Raw genomic sequence first — 20,422 nt, 5'->3', positions numbered from 1 at the left:
AAGAATAGTGGAATAAGGGGCTCCTGGGTGGCTCAGTGGGTTAAAACCTCTGCCTTCAGCTCAGGTCATGATCTCAGGGTCCTGGGATCGAGCCCTGCCTCCCTGCATCTGGCTCTCTGCTCAGCAGGGAGCCTGCTTCCTCCTCTCTATGCCTGCCTCTGCCTATTTGTGATCTCTGTCTGTCAAATAAATAAATAAAATCTTAAAAAAAAAAAAAAAGAATAGTGGAATAAGGGGCGCCTGGCTGACTTTGCCAATACAGCATGCCACCCTTGATCTCAGGGTCATGAATTTTGATCTCAGGGTCATGAATTTTGAGCTGCAATGTTGGGTGTAGCGATTACTTAAAAAAAAAAGTGGAATAAAATAATGTGTTCTATGAGTAAAGAAACATTTAGGCTGTTCTGTGGTAGCATTAAAATAATAAAGTTCAGGGGCGCCTGGGTGGCTCAGTGTGTTAAAGCCTCTGCCTTCGGCTCAGGTCATGATCCCAGGGTGCTAGGATTGAGCCCCACGTCGGACTCTCTGCTCCGCTGGGGGCCTGCTTCCTCCTCTCTCTGCCTGCCTCTCTGCTTACTTGTGATTTCTCTCTGTCAAATAAATAAATAAAATCTTTTAAAAAATAATAATAAAGTCCAGGGTGCCTGGGTGGCTCTATCGATTGAATGTCTGGTTCTTGGTCTTGGCTCAGGTCATGATCTTGAGGTCATGGGATCAAGCCCCTCATTGGCTCCATGCTCGGTTCAGCACAGAGACTGTGATTCTTTCCCTCCCCCACTCTCCGTCTCCCCAGTCCCCATTCATGTGTTCACTCTCTCAAATAAAGTCTTAAAATCTTTTAAAAAACAATAATGAAGTGACAAAAGCCAGGAATTCTGCTGCCTTTGTTTCACAACCCTTTGCTGTGATTTCTGGCTAAAGGTAAATGGTAAGGGTGGTGTTTTGTGATTAGAGATTTCATTTGAAGAGTCATCTATTATATAGTCTGTGTGTTTTGTTCATGAAAATTGAACTCTGAAGAAGCAAGTAGTGCCTGATGGCAAGCAAGTAACTGGGTCCAGAACTAGCTTGAATGAATGTAAAAAATAAGAAATCATCAGGACCAACTGGATGGTAACATAATCCCCGGATTCCGCACAGAGCTGCTGTCTATACCCTGTGAATGCTGCAGGATAGAAGCAATTGTTGTTTTGTGAGATGTTGCCTGTCCTGGTCCTGCCTTTAGTGTTAGTAATACCAGCCGATCTCAAAGTGGAGTGGGCATGAGCACCAGCTGGGGTGGTTTTCTTTCTTTCTTTTTTTTTTTAGTATGGATTTCTAGTAACTATTATAAGGCTACCAAGTCAGAATCTTCAGGAGATGGGAGCACCTGGCTGGCTCAGTCACTAAGCTTGAGACTCTTGATCTTGGGCTCATGAGTTCAAACCTCATGCTGGGTATAGAGATAACTTAAAAATAAAGTCCTTAAAAAAAAAAAAAAAGAAGAAGAAGAAGAAAAGAGAAATCTCCAGAGAATGGGCTTTACAGTGCTTTCCTGAAACAGCTGGGTACTGGTTCAGAGATAGGCACTGGAGACAAAAGAGTTTGGCTAAGTAGGGTTGAAATTTGGGTGTTCTGTTATTAGACACTGGGATTATATAGGAAACTCTTTGAACTTCAGTCTCTTTATCTGTACAACAGGGTAAATAAACCTAGCTCAAGGCGTTGGTGTAATAATCAGTTGTAATTATCTGAGTACCAATTCCCCAGACCATTGCCCGTCATATCAGTGGCCCTCTCTATGTGTCAGCTGTAACAATCTTATTTATAGGTAAGATTCAGGAATATTTGAAGCCATGTTTGGTAGAATAAAAACATCGACAGTATGATGATATCAGGCTTAATCGCACACACACACAAAATTATGCACAAAACATAGACTAAATTGTGACTTCTTTTGCTAACATATATGTTTTCTTCGAAATTCTCAGCTCTCAAAAGCGTATGGCCCTGTATTCACTCTGTATTTTGGCATGAAGCCCACCGTTGTACTCTATGGGTATGAAGCAGTGAAGGAAGCCCTGATTGATCTGGGAGAAGAGTTTTCTGCAAGAGGAAGTTTCCCCTTAGCTGAAAAAGTTAATAAAGGACATGGTAGGTGAGCAGGTACACACGTTCAGCACTGGTTATGGGGTTGGAAAGGATGGAAAACTGGAATTTGAAGAGCGACTCAGCAGAACTTGGCCCACCGTGAGGCTGCTGCGTATGACCTTCTTCCTCCTTGCTTAGGACCTCCTGCCCAGTTTCTGTTTCCCCTCTGGTAGGAATCCTTTTCACTAACGGAAACAAATGGAAGGAGATACGGCGCTTCTCCCTCATGACCCTGCGGACTTTGGGGATGGGAAAGAGTGACCTTGAGAGCCGAGTTCAAGAGGAAGCCTGCCACCTTGTAGAAGCTTTGAGAAAAACCAAAGGTGGGTTATTCTATAGCTCTGATCTTGGCAGGCTGTTCTCTCGTCTACTGATGTCCTTGGAAACATTTCAGCCCTCGCGTGGAAAGAGGGAGTGCAGCAAAGAGCCAGGGGAGCTTCTGTGTGTCTATGCTGGTCATGTGTCATTTCATGACTGTGCCACAGTGTGGGTGTAAAAGGTCATTTAATCCTTTTCTGTCCCCAATTTTTTATTTCCACATCATTACACCATGAAGGTACAACATTTGGGGACTCATTTTTTTTTTTCAGAGTTAGAGAACGGTATTTTTCCCATAGTAATAGTAATAATACATTCCCATGTAAATGTGGGTTACCTATTTCAGAAAAGGTCACCAGGGAATACTTGTCAAATGGACACAGTGGCAATGATTTCACACCTTTCACATGGAGCACCTGTAGCTAGTGACATGTGCTTTTTTTTTCTTTTAAATCTTGCATTCTTTTCATTTCTTTTTTAAACATTTTTATTTAATTTTTTAAGATTTATTTATTTATTTATTTGACAGAGAGAAAGAAATCACAAGTAGGCAGAAGAGGCAGGCAGAGAGAGGGGAGGAAGCAGGCTCCCCACCAAACAGAGAGCCCATTGGGGGCTCAATCCCAGGACCCTGGGACTATGACCTGAGCTGAAGGCAGAGGCTTTAACCCACTGAGCCACCCAGGCACCCCTCATTTCTTTTTTTAAAAATTAACATGTAATGTATTATTTGATTATTTTTTTCAGGGGTACAGGTCTGTGAATCATCAGTCTTACACAATCCACAGCACTTCCCGTAGCACATACCCTCCCCAATGTCCATCACCCAGCCACCCTCTCCCACCCCCTCTGCCTCCCAGCAGCCCTCAGTTTGTTTCCTGAGATTAGTTTGTTTCCATCCCCAGTCCCATCTTGTTTCATTTTTCCCTTTTCTTCCCCTCACAAACCCCTGCTCTGCCTCTCAAATTCCTCATATCAGAGAGATCATATGACAATTGCCTTTCTCTGATTGACTTATTTCACTTAGTATAATACCCTCTAGTTCCATCCATATCAATGCAAATGGCAGGATTTGGGGTTTTTTTGATGGCTGCATAGTATTCCATTATGCACATATATATGTGCATTATGCACATATATATACACATACATATACATATACATATATATATATATATATATATATATATATATATATATACATACATACCACATTTTCTTTATCCATTCATCTGTTGAAAGACGTCTGGGCTCTTTCCAGACTATTGTGGATATTGCTGCTATAAACATTCAGGTGCACGTGCCCCTTTGGATCACTACATTTGTATCTTTAGGGTAAACACCCAGAGCACAATTGCTGGGTTGTAGGGTAGCTCTATTTTCAACTTTTTGAAGAATATCCATACTGTTTGCCAGAGTGGCTGCACCAGCTTGCATTCCTGCCAACAGCGCAGGAGAGTTCCCCTTTCTCTGCATCCTTGCCAGCATCTGTCGTTTTCTGGCTTATTAATTTTAGCGATTCTGAGTGGTGTGAGGTGGTATCTCACTGTGGCTTTGATTTGTATTTTTACTTGGTTGGTCTATATGTGTTTGGTCAACTTCATTCATCTTCTGAGTGTTGCTTCCAAGGTCCATGTGTCCATTTCGGGCCAGTAATGATACTTTTTTTTATGGTTGTAATTGCTTAGGCATCTTTCATGCCACCCTCATCAACTGTGATTTCCTTGTCAGCAACTATTTTTTAAAAATTTTTGTTTAAATTCCAGACATGCTAACATACAGGGTTGTTTTTTTAAAAAAAATTGGTTTCAAGTGTACAGTGTAATGATTCAGCGCTTCCATACTTCACCCGGTGCTGATCCCAACAAGTGCCTCCTTAATCCCCATCCCCTACTCCACCCATGCCCTCACCCACCTCCGCTCTGGCAGCCATCAGTTTGCTCTCTACAGTTAAGAGTCTGTTGCTTGGCCTGTCTCTCTCCTGCCGTCTCTGTCTCTCTCTCGTTTTCCCCTTTGCTCATTTGTTTTATTTCTTAAATTCCACATATGAGTGAAATTATATAGCATTTGTCTTTGTGGGACTGAGTTATTTTGCTTAACACTCTCTGGATCCATCCACATCATTGCAAATGGCAAGATTTCATTCTTTTAATGTGTGAATAATTTCATTTTGTGAAATATTACACACACACACACACACACACACACACAGAAATAAATCTCAAGACCTTCAGAAATTATCCCCTACCTTCTAAAGTTTTTCTGAAAGCTTAGTGTCCTCAAGTGTTTCAACTGAAAAAGAGTCTGGGGACACCTGGATGGCTCAGTTGTTGAGCGTCTGCCTTCAGCTCAGGTCATGATCCCAGGGTCCTGGGATAGAGTGTCACATCGGGCTCCCTACTCAGAGGGAAGCCTGGTTCTCCTTACGTGTGCTCTCTCTGTCAAGTAAGTAAATAAATAAATAATCTTTAAGGAAAAAAAGAAAAAGAGTCTGGAATAGAAACAGTTACCTAAACACGTTTCCTATTTTTTAATTCCCTCTCATTTTGGATTCTAGTTACCCTTAATTACATCACTGATGTAAATTTGGGGGCCTTTTGCATATAAAGTTTATTGATCAGTTGATTATAGCAATTACATTTAAATATTTCTCACTAAAAATAAAATTTTTTCTCTGCTTTATCTGTAAAATGACAGAATTGGCCTAAATAGTAGTCCAGTTAAAAATTTATAACTATGGTCTTCTGCTAATGGCTATATATAGCAATACTCCAGAATTCCATAAGAGGGCAGGCTGTCCAAAAAATGTGAGGCCTGATTGGCGATGAGGGAACCTATTTCCTAAAGGAAATTATTGTTTTTTGTATTGTAATAAAGAAACACAAGAACTCCATTTATTGCCTTTTCCTTTTTTTTTTCTTAAAGATTTTATTTATTTATTTGACAGAGAGAAATTACAAGTACACTGAGAGGCAGGCAGAGAGAGAGAGAAGGAAGCAGCTCCCTGCTGAGCAGAGAGCCCGATGCGGGACTCGATCCCAGGACCCTGAGATCATGACCTGAGCTGAAGGCAGCGGCTTAACCCACTGAGCCACCCAGGCGCCCCTTGCCTTTTCCTTTTTAAATTAAAAAAAAAATTTTAAGATTTTATTATTTTTTTGACACAGAGAGAGAAATCACAAATAGGCAAAGAGGCAGGCGGGAAGCAGGCTCCCTGCTGAGCAGAGAGCCCGATGAGGGGCTCGATCCCAGGACCCTGAGATCATGACCTGAGCTGAAGGCAGAGGCTTAAACCACTGAGCCACCCAGGTGCCCCAATTTTTTATATAAAAAAAAAATTTTTTTTTAAAGCAAGTTCCATGCTGAAATGGGGCTTGATCTTATGACCCTGAGATTAAGAGTCACATGCTCTGCCTACTGAGCCAGCCAGGTACCCCCCGGACTCTATTTGCAAATTTAACCTTTTTTCTTTGCCTTAGCTGTGATTTAAGTTTGAAGTGAAAATTTCTTATTTTACTTCTGTCTGAGGCAAACAAATGTGCACATTAATTTTACTCATTTGTGTTAGTTTTCCTCTCAGACAACATGGATACCTTTTGCTTTTTTGTTTGTTCTATCAAAATGCCTGAATTTTTCCATCATTTTTCCTCCTTTAATCTTTTTCTCTGATGATTTTACACATAATTCACTTTAACTATTCATTAGCTATAGGTTTCCAGGTCCCAAGCTATTTCTTCCTTCCTACAGGAGTGTACAAGTTTACCAGACAGGTGTGATTCTGCATTGATAGCTTAAATTATTAGGTGTTTTTTAAAAAATGTATTTTTATTATTATTTTTAAGTAATCTCCACACCCAAGGTGGGACTTGAACACGTGACCCCAAGATCAAGAGTCAGGTGCTGGCACCTACTCTGCACCTACTGAGCCTGCCAGGTGCACCATTCAGTGTTTTTAAAAGTGGCGTCTTTAAAGTTTTTTCTTTTGCTCTTCAAAGTAATAGTCACCTTGGGTCAGAATCAAGTAAACAAAGGTAGTGATCTAAATGGAGTATTTGGAAGATTGTTATTAATCAAACTAAGGTGGGATGGACATCCCATTTAAGGGAAAGATGATGTGTTGATTTTGAGCATGCTGAAATCTTCGCTGGCAAGGGGATTGCTAGGTAGATATTGTTTTAGAGATCCTAAAATTACCTATTATGAACAACAAAGAGTTTTATATGTATATTTTAATGGTATTTTCTAAATCTTTCCTATTCTTTAGCCTTACCCTATGATCCCACTTTTGTCCTGGGCTGTGCTTCCTGCAATGTGATCTGCTCCATCATTTTCCAAAATCGTTTTGATTATACAGATCAGATTTTAATTGGCTTCCTGAAAATATTTAACGAAAACCTCAAGATTTTGAGTTCCCCATGGATTCAGGTAAGGTCATGGGAGGTCTTTCCTCTGACACATCCAAAATTCTGTATGAACCATGCTGTGAAGTAAATGAAAACTGGACATTTCGGATACTATAATGTAACTGTGGAAACGAGGTTCCTCCCCCTCCTTGAGATTTGTTTTGTCTCGTTTGTTCTGCTTGCTTTGGGTTCGTGTTGCTTTTTGCTTTCTGTAGGCTATAGATATTTGTTTATTTCGTGACTTTTCTGGACCATGTTTCTAAGTCTCCTCTTCTTCATCACGGGCGGTCTCTGAAATCTCTGTTTCTTGGTGTTCCGCTAGTGTTAGCTGCAGTTTTCCTTGAGTGTGAGGGGCTGAGAAAAGGTTGTGCGGGGAGAAAGAGAGAGGAAGAAGGGGACAGAGAGGGAGGGCGGAAGGAAGGAAGACAGGAACAGACAAATGAACTCTTCCAAATTGGTTCTGGACTGGAGCATTCCTTCACTGCTTTCACTGGACTCCGATTCTTTCTCAGTCTTGTGGCTTACATTGAGCCAAGATCAGCTAGAGGTGAAAGCTTAGGGTCTTCTGGGGTCTTTTCTTAGCTGATGTCTTGGTTTCTAAAATTTTTTTTAAAGGTTTTATTTATTTATTTGACAGAGATCACAAGTAGGCAGAGAGGCAGGCAGAGAGAGAAGGAGAGGGAAGCAGGCTCCCTACTGAGCTAAGAGCCCGATGTGAGACTTGATCCCAGGACCCTGACATCATGACCTGATCATAAGGCAGTGGCTTAACCCACTGAGCCACCCAGGCTCCCCCTGGTTTCTAAATTTTAAAATGTCTAAATTCCTCAATATACCTGGGTACTTTGGAATGCCCTAATATCCAGAAGATACTTTCTCCCCAGCTTTTCTTCCCAGGATTCTGGTGCCCTATCTTATGTCTTAACTAGCCTTTGCCCCAGGTTATTCATTTGCCTTACAGAGTTTTTGAGCCATGCCTGCTGCTCTTCATCTAGTCCGATGAAACAAAGACAAGAGCCTGTGTCAGTCCTTCAGGTTGCCCCAGAGCAGTTGCAAAGAGAAAACACAATTTTTTGCAAGGTCTAGTCTAGTCTCTTGCACTGGAAACCAGAATCCCACACGAGAAGCTGCCCTTGTTAAGACCACTGCCAAACTAGGAAGGAGGTAGAAGAGGGCACATTAAAAGTTTCACAAACTTTCCCACCATTTTCAAGTTGCCTTTTTTGGGATTCAGCATTCACTTGATTGCTATAAGCCTTTGTTTTCTAGAGTTCTGACAAGTTGATTCTCATGGTGTTTGCCAAAAAATCTCAGCTCTTTTTTTGGAGTATCCTGTCTTTGGAGATATCTATACTGGTACTTTCACTGGTCATACTCAGTGAAGTGAGTTTTTGAATACCACACTCCTGCCCAGGGCAAACCTCATGGAGTGTGCATGTTGAAAAGAGAGTAAAAACCTTTATTTCACGGACAAGAAGATAAAGGTCCAGGGCATCTGGGTGACTCAGTGGGTTAAGCCTCTGCCTTTGGCTCAGGTCATGATCTCGGGGTCCTGAGACCGTGCCCCACATTGGGCTCCCTGCTCAGCTGGGAGCCTGCTTCCCTCTCTCTCTCTGCCTGTCTCTCTGCCTACTTGTGATCTCTCTCTCTCTCAAATAAATAAATAAAATCTTAAAAAAAAAAAAAAAAAGATAAATGTCCAAATATGGAGCTGGTGGAATTCAAGCCTATTGACTCCCTGGCCAGTGCTCTTTCCCCTAAATCCCAAAGCCCTGTTTTGGTGACTGCCCAGAAACATGCTGATAGCACACTCAGTGGGCATCTAGGCCCTTGCTGAAAGGTTCCCATTGCCTAAAAGATTTGTCCTCCACTCACACTTAGTGACCTCTTCATCACATTACTTAGCAGAAATATGCTAGTCTAGGAAGGAAGAGAATGTCTCCTTTAAGCAGAGAAAACATTTGGGACCACAGGTGCTGCCAGGATGCACTGATGAAGGAGTAGCTTTGTGCTGTGTATGAGGTTGTCCAAACTCCCTTAACCTCAGTCTTCATCTATAAAATGTGAATCATAGTAATTCACAGCATTCTGTATTTCAAGGTTGTAGGGAAGAATTAATATAAAACATGAGAGAATTGATGTAAAGAGGCTTTGATACTATAAGGTGAACGATGTATGAGTATAGGACGTTATTGTCGTATTTCATCATCTGGTTAGAGTTTTCTCGCTTAGATATCTCCATGAGCATAGAGAATTACTTTATATACACAATATAAAATGCTTTTCCAGGAGACAAAGACCATTTTCTCTTCATCTCCCTTTTTAACCAGGGCTTGACATATCTTCTATATGTCTTCAATACATGTTTTAAAATTTAATATATATTTTTTTAATCTCTAAGATCTACAATAGCTTCCCTGCTCTCCTTGATTATCTCCCAGGAAGTCATAACACAATACTTAACAATTCTGTTTTTATAAATAATTACATTTTGGAGAAAATAAAAGAACACCAAGAATCCTTGGAAGTGAACAATCCTCGGGACTTCATTGATTACTTCCTGATGAAAATGGGACAGGTAAGATATTAATGACAGATCCGTTATTTGTTTGCCTGCATTTATTTTGTTCACTGATTAGTGCTCATGAGGATGTTTAAATCATCAGGCAAGAAATGCTTGACAGACACTTTAGGTACTTCTGTGTGCATGGATCTATCTGGATTGAGCATCATGGAACATCACTCAATCTAAGATTGAATTGTCTAATAACTAGGATATGTGGAACCTATTTGTTAAGTTTCTACCTGAAGAGAAAGAGAATGTACACTTTAGGGGAAATAAAAACACAAGTTAGAAATTACAAAATATGGAGCTATAAAAGAAGATATATGTGATCTTATCTCAGTGTGTGGGAGAATAAGAAGGAAGTGTTTAACCTAGCTGGGCTTCCTGCTTATACTGAGGGCGGATGTAGAGCTTCAAAATATTTGCAATAAGAATAGGGGAGGGAAGAGGTTCAGAAGTATGTGTTGGCAAAGAGATGAGATGGATGGAAAAAGGAAGTCTTCACTGAGTGTAACCAAAAATGGATTTGGACAGATACAGAGTTGGATGTTGGTGCCTGTCAAGTAACTGTAAGACTGAATGTTGGCTTGAAAAGTTTTGACTTGCTCAGGTAGATGTATGAGCCTGAACAAGAGTGGAATACAAATAATTATTGGGGAAAATTATCCTGGGAGTCCTGTAGAATAAGCTGTATGATAAGAATGGGGCCCAAGGACCAACTGTGAGATTTTTCATTTCTTGACTTTGGCTTGATGAAAAAAGTCTGGACCATGGAAATACAGGGACTCCTGAAATAAAATCAAATTGTTCATTTTGTCACATCTCAGAGATCTATAGAGGCTGATTTTAGTGGTTTAGCCTATAGAGGCTGATTTTAGAAGTAAGGACTGCATGGGAGAGTTTAGTAATAAGAACAGATATTCTATTTGAGAAATTTAACCAAGGAGTGAAAGATTGAGATAGTAAATCTGAATAGTGAATGTGATGAGTGATAGGGTCAAGCTGGAAATTGTGTGACAAAAGTAATGTAGATGCCATAAGGACACTTGTACCCAGGCAACATCCTTGAATGGGGGAGAGGCAGAATCCAGAGTGCATTATAAAAGGCTTATTCTAGAGAAGGAAATTCCTTCATCTGAGGCCATCACTTTATCCAATCACTTTGTAGCTTTGGGCAGAAATGAGAAACGGTGAGTAGGCTAACATGGGAAGGAAAAAAGATGCTGATGAAATTGATTGTCAAAGAATTATCCTTGGATTTCAGTTGGACTGCTCAAGTCACATATTCTAGGTGCAATGGAGTGAAGAAGGTGGTGGAATTGTTTGAAGAAACTGGAAGAGGGAAGAAGTTAATATTTTCATGGTCTGCTTTCTCTGATGTTAGGGCAATGTTTTTTATCTTCCAACTCTGTTCCCCTTCCACTTTTATTTAGATCAAAGACCGGCAAAGCTCACCTGTCTTTATAAATAAAGTCTTATTGGAATACACATACATACACAAAGTATGGACACCTTCCCAGAAAAATGCACCCATATGAATGTTTTTGTATTTTGCATATATTTTGAGCAATTTCCTTAATGCTAGGAAGCCTTTCCACTGGTCCTGGGTGCTGACATCTCTCATATATCAATTAACAGTATTTCCTTAATATTATATTTAAAAACTGCATTGTTCCTCTGGACTTCATTATAGTATTTAGATTCTAGCTTATTATTCCATTTTTTTCTTATTGTTAATATCTACACTGAGTATAATTAACATGCCATACCCTCCCACATTTCAAGTATAATTTAGTAGTTGTGTATTTTCAGAGTTGTGCAACCACCACCACAATCAATTACCAAACATTTTCATCACCCTCAAAAAAACCCCCATAAGCTTGAGTAGTTATCTCCACTGTCCCCCAAACACTTCCAGCTTTCAGGCATCACTTCTCTACTTTCTGTCGCTATAGATTTGCTATTCTGGATGTTTCATATTAATGAAATTATACTGTATTTTGTTCTAGCTTCTTTCACTTCACTCCTTTATGTGCTTGAATGATATTCCAGAAAGAATATACCATGCTTTATATATCTACTCTTGGTTGATGGACATTTTGATTGTTTCTGGGTTTTGGGCTTTTTTTTTTCTTTTTAAGATTTTATTTATTTGAGAGAAAGTGAGAGAGCACAAGCCAGAGGGAGAGGGAGAAGCAGGCTCCCCACTGAACAGGGAGCCCAATTCCAGGCTTGATCCCAGGATGCTGGGACCATGACCTGAACCAAAGGCAAATTCTTAACCAGCTGAGCCACACAGGCGCTGCTGGGTTTTTGGCTCTTATAAATAATGCTTCTATGGACATTTGTGTGCAAGTTTTTGTGTATACCTATGTTTTAATTTCTCTTGGGTACATACCTGGTGGTAGAATTGCTAGATCATATGATAACATTATATTTAACCTTGGGTGGAAATGTGGTGAATCAAAGACCTAAATGTAAGAGCTAAAAATATAAAACTCCTAGAAGAAAACTTAGGCATAAAATTGGCTAAAATTGATAATCTATGTGTATGTAAGCACTGATTCTTCAAATTCACTTCAGCAGATGAGATGCTAATAATGGTTTATAAGTGCCTTACTCTTTTTTGGGGGGTTGGAAAGGTTAGAAAAGTGTGTGATGTTGATGTTACCAATGGGTCTAGCAAATACAGCTATTGAGGTTAAGCCTGTCTTAATGGAGTTGATGACAATTTAGGTGTGTCACAGGTCACTTGGGGATTGTAAGAACCTTATTAAATTAATGTTGGCCCAGAGGACTGGCTAGGAAGAAAAAAATTTTTTTTTAATTTTAGTGATCTCCATAGTCAATATTTCAAATGGCCCCATTGTTGTTTTCAATTTGGTGTCACCCTTATCTTAAACCAGCTTTAGTTGTCCTTGTGAGGTGCTTTTACTCTCCCTATGAAAAGTTATGAGATCTCTATTCACTCGGTGTCTTATTCTCAGCATCTGCCTTACTCCCATAGTCTCTTTCATCCCTTATGGGCAGTTAATGTCCAAATTTTCTGTCTTCAAGTCTGTAATATTTCTTCTATTTGTATATCTTCACTAATTCCTGCACTTATTTCCCAAACCAAATAGTCCTGCCTTACATCTGGAGTACCATAGGGGCTGGCCCTCTTTTGTCTTTGTAAATTTGTTCTCACTACAATCTGTTCTAGGATGTGCTGCCATGTTAGCTTTTGCATATTCCCAACTTTTTAATGAGTTTTTAGGCAATATAGAGACCACATAAATTCTATAGCAGAAGAGAATTAAAACTCTTGATCCTGGCTTATACCATTAAAATTTTTTTTTAATTTTTTATAAACATAAAACATATTTTTATCCCCAGGGATACAGGTCTGTGAATCACCAGGTTTACACACTTCACAGCACTCACCATAGCACATACCCTCCCCAATGTCCATAACCCAACCCCCCTTCTCCCCACCCCCCTCCTCCAGCAACCCTCAGGGTTTTTTTTTTTTTTTTGAGATTAAGAGTCACATATGGTTTGTCTCCCTCCCAATCTCATCTTGTTTCATTTATTCTTCTCCTACCCTCTTAGTCCCCCATGTTGCATCTCCACTTCCTCATATCAGGGAGATCATAAGATAGTTGTCTTTCTCTGATTGTCTTATTTCACTAAGCATGATACCCTCTAGTTCCATACACGTCGTCGCAAATGGCAAGACCGTTTTTTAAGATATGGCTCTAATTTACTCATTTCTATCAGAAAAGATTGTGTTTGCCTACCAACAAGAGAAAACTCAATTTACAATTTTTAAAAAGATTTTATTTATTTATTTACAGACTGAGATCACAAGTAGGCAGAGAGGCAGGCGGGGGGTGGGGGGAGCAGGCTCCCTGCTGAGCAGAGAGCCCAATGTGGGCCTCAATCCCAGGACCCTGAGTTCATGACCTGAGCCAAAGGCAGAGGCTTTAACCCACTGAGCCACCCAGGCACTCCCCACTATTTCTTTAAACATTGTTAATTGGGGGGCGCCTGGGTGGCTCAGTGGGTTAAAGCCTCTGTCTTTGGCTCAGGTCATGATCTCAGGGTCCTGGGATCGGGCCCCACATTGGGCTCTCTGCTCAGCAGGGAGCCTGCTTCCCTCCCACACCCCCCGCCCCCGTCTGCCTGCCTCTCTGCCTACTTGCGATCTCTCTCTTTCTCTCTCTCTCTCTCTGTCAAATACATAACTTAAAAAAACAAACAAACAATCCAAACTTAAAAAAAAAAAAAAGAAATGGTGTATTTTTCTCAGGTACAGAGACTCTCATGTTAGGCAGTCCAGGACTTTTATAGTAGCCCTGAAGTATCATGGACTCATGTGCCTTCCATTTTTCTTTAGCATACCTACTGTGTAGACTTCATGTTCATCATTTTTCAAGATGATGTCTACACCACCTCCACCAACATATCTGTGTAGGCATGTAGTAAAAAGAAGGAAGGAAAGTGACACCAAGAGGCCATTGGGGGGCACCTGGGTGGCTTAGTAGGTTAAGCAACAGATCAAGATTCCAGGGTCCTGGGATGGAGCTCCACGTCGGCCTCCCTGCTCAGTGGGGAGTCTTTTTCTCTCACTCCCTCTGTCCTCTCCCCACTCTTGTGCTAGCTCTCTCACTTGTTCTCTCTCTCTCAAATAAATAAAATAAAATCTTTAAGAAAAAAGTCCTTCGGTAAGAAATAGGTTGCTTGGCCAATGTAGCTGCGAAAGAGGCTAGGAAATGGAATCTGTAGGCAAGTTTGCTTAGCTATATAACAATGTGTTATTTTAGATTTATTATAATTACATATGCTGCCAAACCAGCAAATAATTACATCAAATAATTCCTAGGAAAAGGAGAATGATCACTTGAAGTTTACTTTTGAAAACTTAGTAACCAGTGCGTCTGATTTATTTGGAGCTGGGACAGAAACAACAAGCACCACCCTACGATATAGTCTCCTGCTTCTGCTGAAGCACCCAGAAGTCACAGGTATGGCCAGCATGATGGGCAGGGTCTACTTCTGGGCATATAACCAATGTTTATAATGATGTTGGAGCACATGAATTGGCATGTAAATATATATGCATTTTCTCTTTTTTCATCTGTCTCATTTGTGTTTTATCAGCTAAAGTCCAGGAAGAGATTGAGCGTGTAATTGGCAGATGCCAGAGCCCTTGCATGCAAGACAGGAGCCGCATGCCCTATATGAATGCAGTATTGCACGAGATCCAGAGATACATTGATCTTATCCCAAACAGCCTGCCTCATGCAGTGACCCGTGACATTAAATTCAGAAACTATGTCATCCCCAAGGTAAGATGTGTTTCTCCTACACCTGACTTCAGTGCTCTTGAAGTTCTCATATTCACAATGCGGTTTCAATCCTCTACCAGTAAAGATGAGAGTGCAAGAATCATACATGTGGCAGCTTCATGGACTTTGTGCTATTTCCAGTTTGAGGCTATACATTTTTTTTTTGAGGCTATACATTTTTACAACAGGTTTTGGTATTGACTGTGTAATTCTTCCAAATTTGTTCTATTTCTTTAATATTGTTTTGGCTACTCTTAGCTATTTACATTTCCAAATAAATTGTAGTATCAATTTGCCAGTTATCCAAAGCACTTGACAATGGTTTTTATCAGAGTTATAGTAAATTAACTTGGAAAGAATTGACATGTTGGAATGATGAATCTTTCAATTCATGGATATGGTGTATTCTCCTAATTTATTTGGGCTTTCTTTAATTTTTTTCAATATTTTCTTCAGTATAGTGGCTTGTACATCTTTTAGATTTTTCCTAGGTAAATGATATTTTTAATGTTATTATAAATTGTATAATTTTTAAATGCCTTTTCTACTTTATTGGCATATGGAAATATAATTGATTTTATTATTTTGGTGACCTCATATCTACCAACCTTTCCAATTTCACTTATCATTGTTAATAATTTGAATCTAAGTAACCATGGATCATTCAAGTCTACTGTATTGGACATGACTGACCTAAGTTTTGTTTCTTTTTTTCTGTAATATTAAAAACCTTATCTTCAGGGGTGCCTGGGTGGCTCAGTGGTTTAAAGCTTCTGCTTTCAGCTCAGGTCATGGTCCCAGGGTCCTGGGATCGAGCCCCACATCGGGCTCTCTGCTCAGCAGGGAACCTGCTTCTTTCTCTCTCTCTGCCTGCTTCTCTGCCTACTTGTGATCTCTGTCTGTCAAATAAATAAAATCTTTAAAAAGAAAAAAAACCTTATCTTCAGAGGCACATCAGTAGCTTAGTCAGTTAAGCGTTAGCCTTCAGCTCAGGTCATGATCCCCAGGTCCTAGGATCAAGTCCAACATTGGGCTCCTTGCTAAGCCAGGAGCCTACTTCTCCTTCTGTATGCTACTCCTGCTGCTTGTGCTCTCTCTCTGACAAATAAATAAATAAAATCTTAAAAAAATATATTCTACCTGGACTTTAAAAAGGCATAGAAGGGGAGCCTGGGTAGTTCAGTCACTGGGCATCTGCATTTGGCTCGGGTCATGATCCCAGGGTCTTGGGATCAAGTCCCACATTGGGCTTCTCACTGTGTCTCTCTCTGTCAAATAAATAAAATCTTTTAAAAAAGGAAAAGGAAGAAGCATAGAAGGTGCTAGAGAATCCCTTTCTAGAGAAATGAAAGAACTTAAATCTAATCAAGTTGAAATCAGAGTCCAGAGTGCTCACCATTACATCATGGAACCACTCAAGTTGAAATCAAATAGGCTATTAATGAGATGCAGTAAAAAAAAAAAAAATAGAGGCTCTGGGGTACCCGGTTGGCTCAGTGGGTTAAGCCTCTGCCTTTGGCTCAGGTCATGATCTCAGGGTCCTGGGATCAATCCCCACATTGGACTCTGTGCTCAGCAGAGAGCCTGCTTCCCCCTCTCTCTCTGCCTGCCACTCTGCTTACTTGTGATCTCTCTCTGTCAAATAAATAAATAAAATCTTAAAAAAAATAGAGACTCTGAGTGTTAGGATAAATGAAGCAGAAGAAAGAATCAATGATATACAAGACAAAAATGTTGGAGAATAAAGAAGCTGAGAAAAAGAGATAAACAACTACTGGATCATGAGGGGAGAGTTCAAGAGATAAGTGATACCATTAAGTGCAATATTAGAATAACTGGAATCCCAGAAGAGGAAAGGGAGAGAGAGAGAGAGGCAGAAGGTATATTGGAGCAAATTATAGCAGAGAACTTCCTTAATCTGGGGAAGGAAACAGGCATCCAAGTCCAGGAGGCACAGAGAGCCCCCCTCAAAATCAATAAAAATAGGTCAACACCTTGACATGTGATAGTGAAACTTGCAAATCTCAGAGACAAAGAGTAAATCCTGAAAGCAGCTCAGGACAAGAGGTTCATGACCTACAAGGCTAGAAACATTAGACTGGCAGCAGACATGTCCATAGAGACCTGGCAAGCCAGAAAGCACTGGCATGATATATTTGGGGTCCTAAATTAGAAAAATACACAGCCAAGTATACTTTATCCAGTTAGGATGTTATTCAAAATAGAAGGAATGATAAAAACTTCCAGGACAAATTAAAAGAATTTGTGACCACTAAATCATCCCTGCAAGACATATTAAATATTAAAAGGGATCTGTTACACAAAGAGGGAGCCTAAAAGCAACATAGAAAAGAAAAGAACAGAGACAATATACAGAAACAATAAGTTATACCAAAGAAAATTCATATTTTTGAGGGTAAAGTCAAGTGAGTTTTGATCAATATGTAAGGTTGTGTAATTAGCACAACTAAGGTATAAAACATTTCTATCATCTCAAAAATTTCCTTCATTCTCCTTTTATAGTCAATCCACCTCCCCCAGTTTCAACCCTTGGTAGCCATTGATCTACTTCTGGTTCCACAGTTTTGCCTTTTAAGGAATGTAGCATAACAGAATGTGACATAAAAGTAGTATAGCCTGTAATCAGTATAAACCTTTATCTTTTCTATGTGACAGAATGTGTTTGAGATTAATATTTGTTATCACATATATCATTAGTTGTTCCTTGTTTTGATGAGTAGTTTTCATCATATCGAGTGCCACAAGTTGTTTATCCATTCACTAGTTGATGGATATTTGGGTCATTTCCAAATATTAGACAGAGACAGTGAGAGAGAGCATGAGCAGGAATGAGGGGGGGAAGCAGACTCCATGTGGAGCAGGGAGTCCAATGTGGGACTTGATCCCAGGACTCTGGGTTCATGACCTGAGCCGAAGGCAGAGGCTTAATGACTGAGCCACCCAGGTGTCCCAAAGGCAATAACTTTGTAAATAAAATTACAGACCTTAAATATGATAAACTTAGAGGGTAGAATTTTCTTCCAATGTTTAATTTAAAAAAGTAGAAAATCTAAACAGCCTTTAAACACACATACACAATGGCTATATAATGTTTTGTGTATATATAAATAACATTTATGAAAATTTATATACATCTGTATTTTAAGTGCATATCTAATTATGTCCACCAATCTACCTCACTCCAATCTACCTCACTTCACTATGCGTCTTCTAAGAATGAGGGTTTTCTGCACATTTATTGAGATGAACAGCATTCATCTCAAGGAACTATTATCTATACAATAATTTTATTTAATATATAGCCTATAATTACATTTTTTCTGTTATCCTAAAATACTCTTTTGTAGCTTTTTTTGAAGGAGCATGTAGTAGCTAATAAAGGAATAATATGTAATTTGATTATCTGTCCCTTTAGGCTACCGTTTTATAAAGAAAATTTCCATTTCCTTTATTTGTTTCATTTCAAGGCACTGACAGTTTTGAGGAGTCCAGGACACCATGTGGAATATTCCTCAGTCTGGTTCGGGTGGTTTTTGTTTTTGTTTTGAGATTAGATTCCACTTCTGTGTTTTGGGGAAGAAAATTACATAGGTGATGTTGTGTATGTCCCAATGCATCACATTTGGCTAGAGACATACAATACCAATTTATACCATTATTGGTGATGCTAGCTACTCACTTATGAAGGAGGTATCTGCCATAATTCTCTATTGCTAGGGATCTATTTTTCATAGGTGATTAATAAGAAAAAATCTATGGCATGGTACTTTAAGACCTCATAAATATCCTGTTTCCCAAATCATTGATCCAATAGTTTTAGCATTAATTAATGATCTTTACTTGAATTGTTGAAAAATGATTAGTTTTTAAATTTTATTATTGGTGTGTATGTGTGTGTGTGTGTGTGTGTGTGTAGCTAGGATTCATCTATAACAAAGAGTTCCCCCACATTTTTATTTTTTTAAAGATTTTATTTACTTAAAGACAATGTGAGTTGGGGAAAGGACCAGAGGGAGAGGAGAGACAGAATCTCAAGCAGACCTCTGCTGTGCCATAATCCACATGAGATGTATGAAAACTGAAGTGACAAAATAGAGACACACAAGTGTCCAAACATTGTGATCAGTGGAAGGAATTCAGAGGGCAGGCACCCAAGTAACCAAGCACTCGGTATTTCAGACCCTGTTGGAGGCCATGTTAGCATCCTGACTAGCACTGGCCTCAATCTCATCCCTGTTTATTTCTTGGTCTCTCTGGCTGGAAATCCCATGGGCCTTCTTTGGACCTTGGATTCTTCACATATAGATCAAAATATTGAACTAAGTGACTTCCACATTTCTTCCAGCTCTACAACTTCTTTCTAACCCAGTTTATCTTCATCTGTTCATTTCAGGGCACAAACGTGTTAGTATCACTGACTTCTGTGCTACACGATGAACAAGAATTCCCCAACCCAGAGGTATTTGACCCTGCCCACTTCCTGGATGATAATGGCAACTTTAAGAAGAGTGATTATTTCATGCCTTTCTCAGCAGGTAATAAATTCCTTAGGTGCTGAAGGGGACAAAATATTTTGGGGGTGGGGTATCAGTTGAATCTTACATAGTGCCTGCCCTGGCATGGGTAGAATTGTTCTTTGTCCATGACCAGAAACATGACTCTAGATATATCACTGAGCTACTAAGAGCTCCTCTAAGCAGCAGATGAAACTCATTTAGACTTTACTCACTGGCCAGGAGAAAGGTATATAACTCCTCAACTTTGAGTTAAGTATTTTCTTTCTTTCTTTTTTCTTAAAAGATTTTATTTATTTATTTGAGAAAGAGTGCACGCACAAGCAGGGGGAACAGGAGAAGGAGAAGCAGGGTTGCCGCTGAGCAGGAAGCCTGATGCAGGGCTCAATTCTAGGAACCCTGGGATCATGTCCTGAGCTGAAGGCAGATACTTAACCAACTGAGTTACCCAGGTACCCCAAGTTAAGTATCTTCTATGTGCAGCGTCTGGTTGGCTCAGTCAGTTAAGTGTCTGGCTTTAACTCTGGTCATGCTCTCAGGGTCCTGGTATTAAGCCTTGCTTCAGGATCCATGCTCAGTGGGGGATCTGCTTGTCCCTCTGCTACCCTGCCCACTCATACTCTCAAATAAATAAATATATATATTTTTTTAAAAAAGTATTTTCTCTGTACCTTCACTTCCCAGAGTGAGCTCTGGGGTGACAAGTATCCACAAGCACAGCATGGACACCACAGGGGCTTACACTCTAGTTAGGGAAGCAGACTAGTAAGCAGATCATTATAATCTGATAAGACTAGTGTTGTGGGATAGGAAAGGCCAGGCTGCTCAGGAGACCAGAAGAGGCAGCTTCCTGCTCACCCCCAGCCCACAGTGAGGCATGAACTGGAATAAGCAACATTCCAACAGCAGAAAAGGAATTTGAGCTGCCTCACAGCAGATAGGAAGTGAGGGAAAGAAGAGAAGATGGGGCACTTTTACAAAGTAGACCATAGGAGAAGGATGTGTCTATAGACTGAGGTCAGAACCTGCCAACCAACCATGGCATCAAGGAAACCTTCAGAAAGTGGCAGGATGCCCTGCACCTGATTGTCCTCCACTCAAGATCATGTATCTTGGATATTGGGTCTCCACATCAATAGT

At 40.0% G+C, this 20,422-nt stretch overlaps 1 protein-coding gene across 5 annotated transcripts in view; it reads left to right on the top strand.

Moving 5' to 3' along the window:
* The window catches only part of LOC131828625 (cytochrome P450 2C41-like), a 59,168-nt gene that overhangs the window by 373 nt on the left and 38,373 nt on the right, over positions 1-20,422 (top strand). For 3 of the 5 annotated variants that reach the window (XM_059169402.1, XM_059169404.1, XM_059169401.1), the window contains exons 2-8: positions 1,971-2,133; positions 2,304-2,453; positions 6,713-6,873; positions 9,253-9,429; positions 14,282-14,423; positions 14,560-14,747; positions 19,162-19,303. In XM_059169402.1, coding sequence (XP_059025385.1) covers positions 1,971-2,133; positions 2,304-2,453; positions 6,713-6,873; positions 9,253-9,429; positions 14,282-14,423; positions 14,560-14,747; positions 19,162-19,303 — 1,123 coding nt within the window. Of the gene's footprint in view, positions 1-1,970; positions 2,138-2,303; positions 2,454-6,712; positions 6,874-9,252; positions 9,430-14,281; positions 14,424-14,559; positions 14,748-19,161; positions 19,304-20,422 lie in introns of those variants that run through there. The other 2 variants (XM_059169405.1, XM_059169406.1) reach the window with 2 other exon arrangements.

Source organism: Mustela lutreola, chromosome 4, assembly GCF_030435805.1.
Source record: "Mustela lutreola isolate mMusLut2 chromosome 4, mMusLut2.pri, whole genome shotgun sequence".
Lineage (NCBI taxonomy): Eukaryota > Metazoa > Chordata > Mammalia > Carnivora > Mustelidae > Mustela > Mustela lutreola.
Note: the sequence above shows the minus strand (reverse complement) of the source record. Positions and strands in the feature narration are given on the sequence as shown.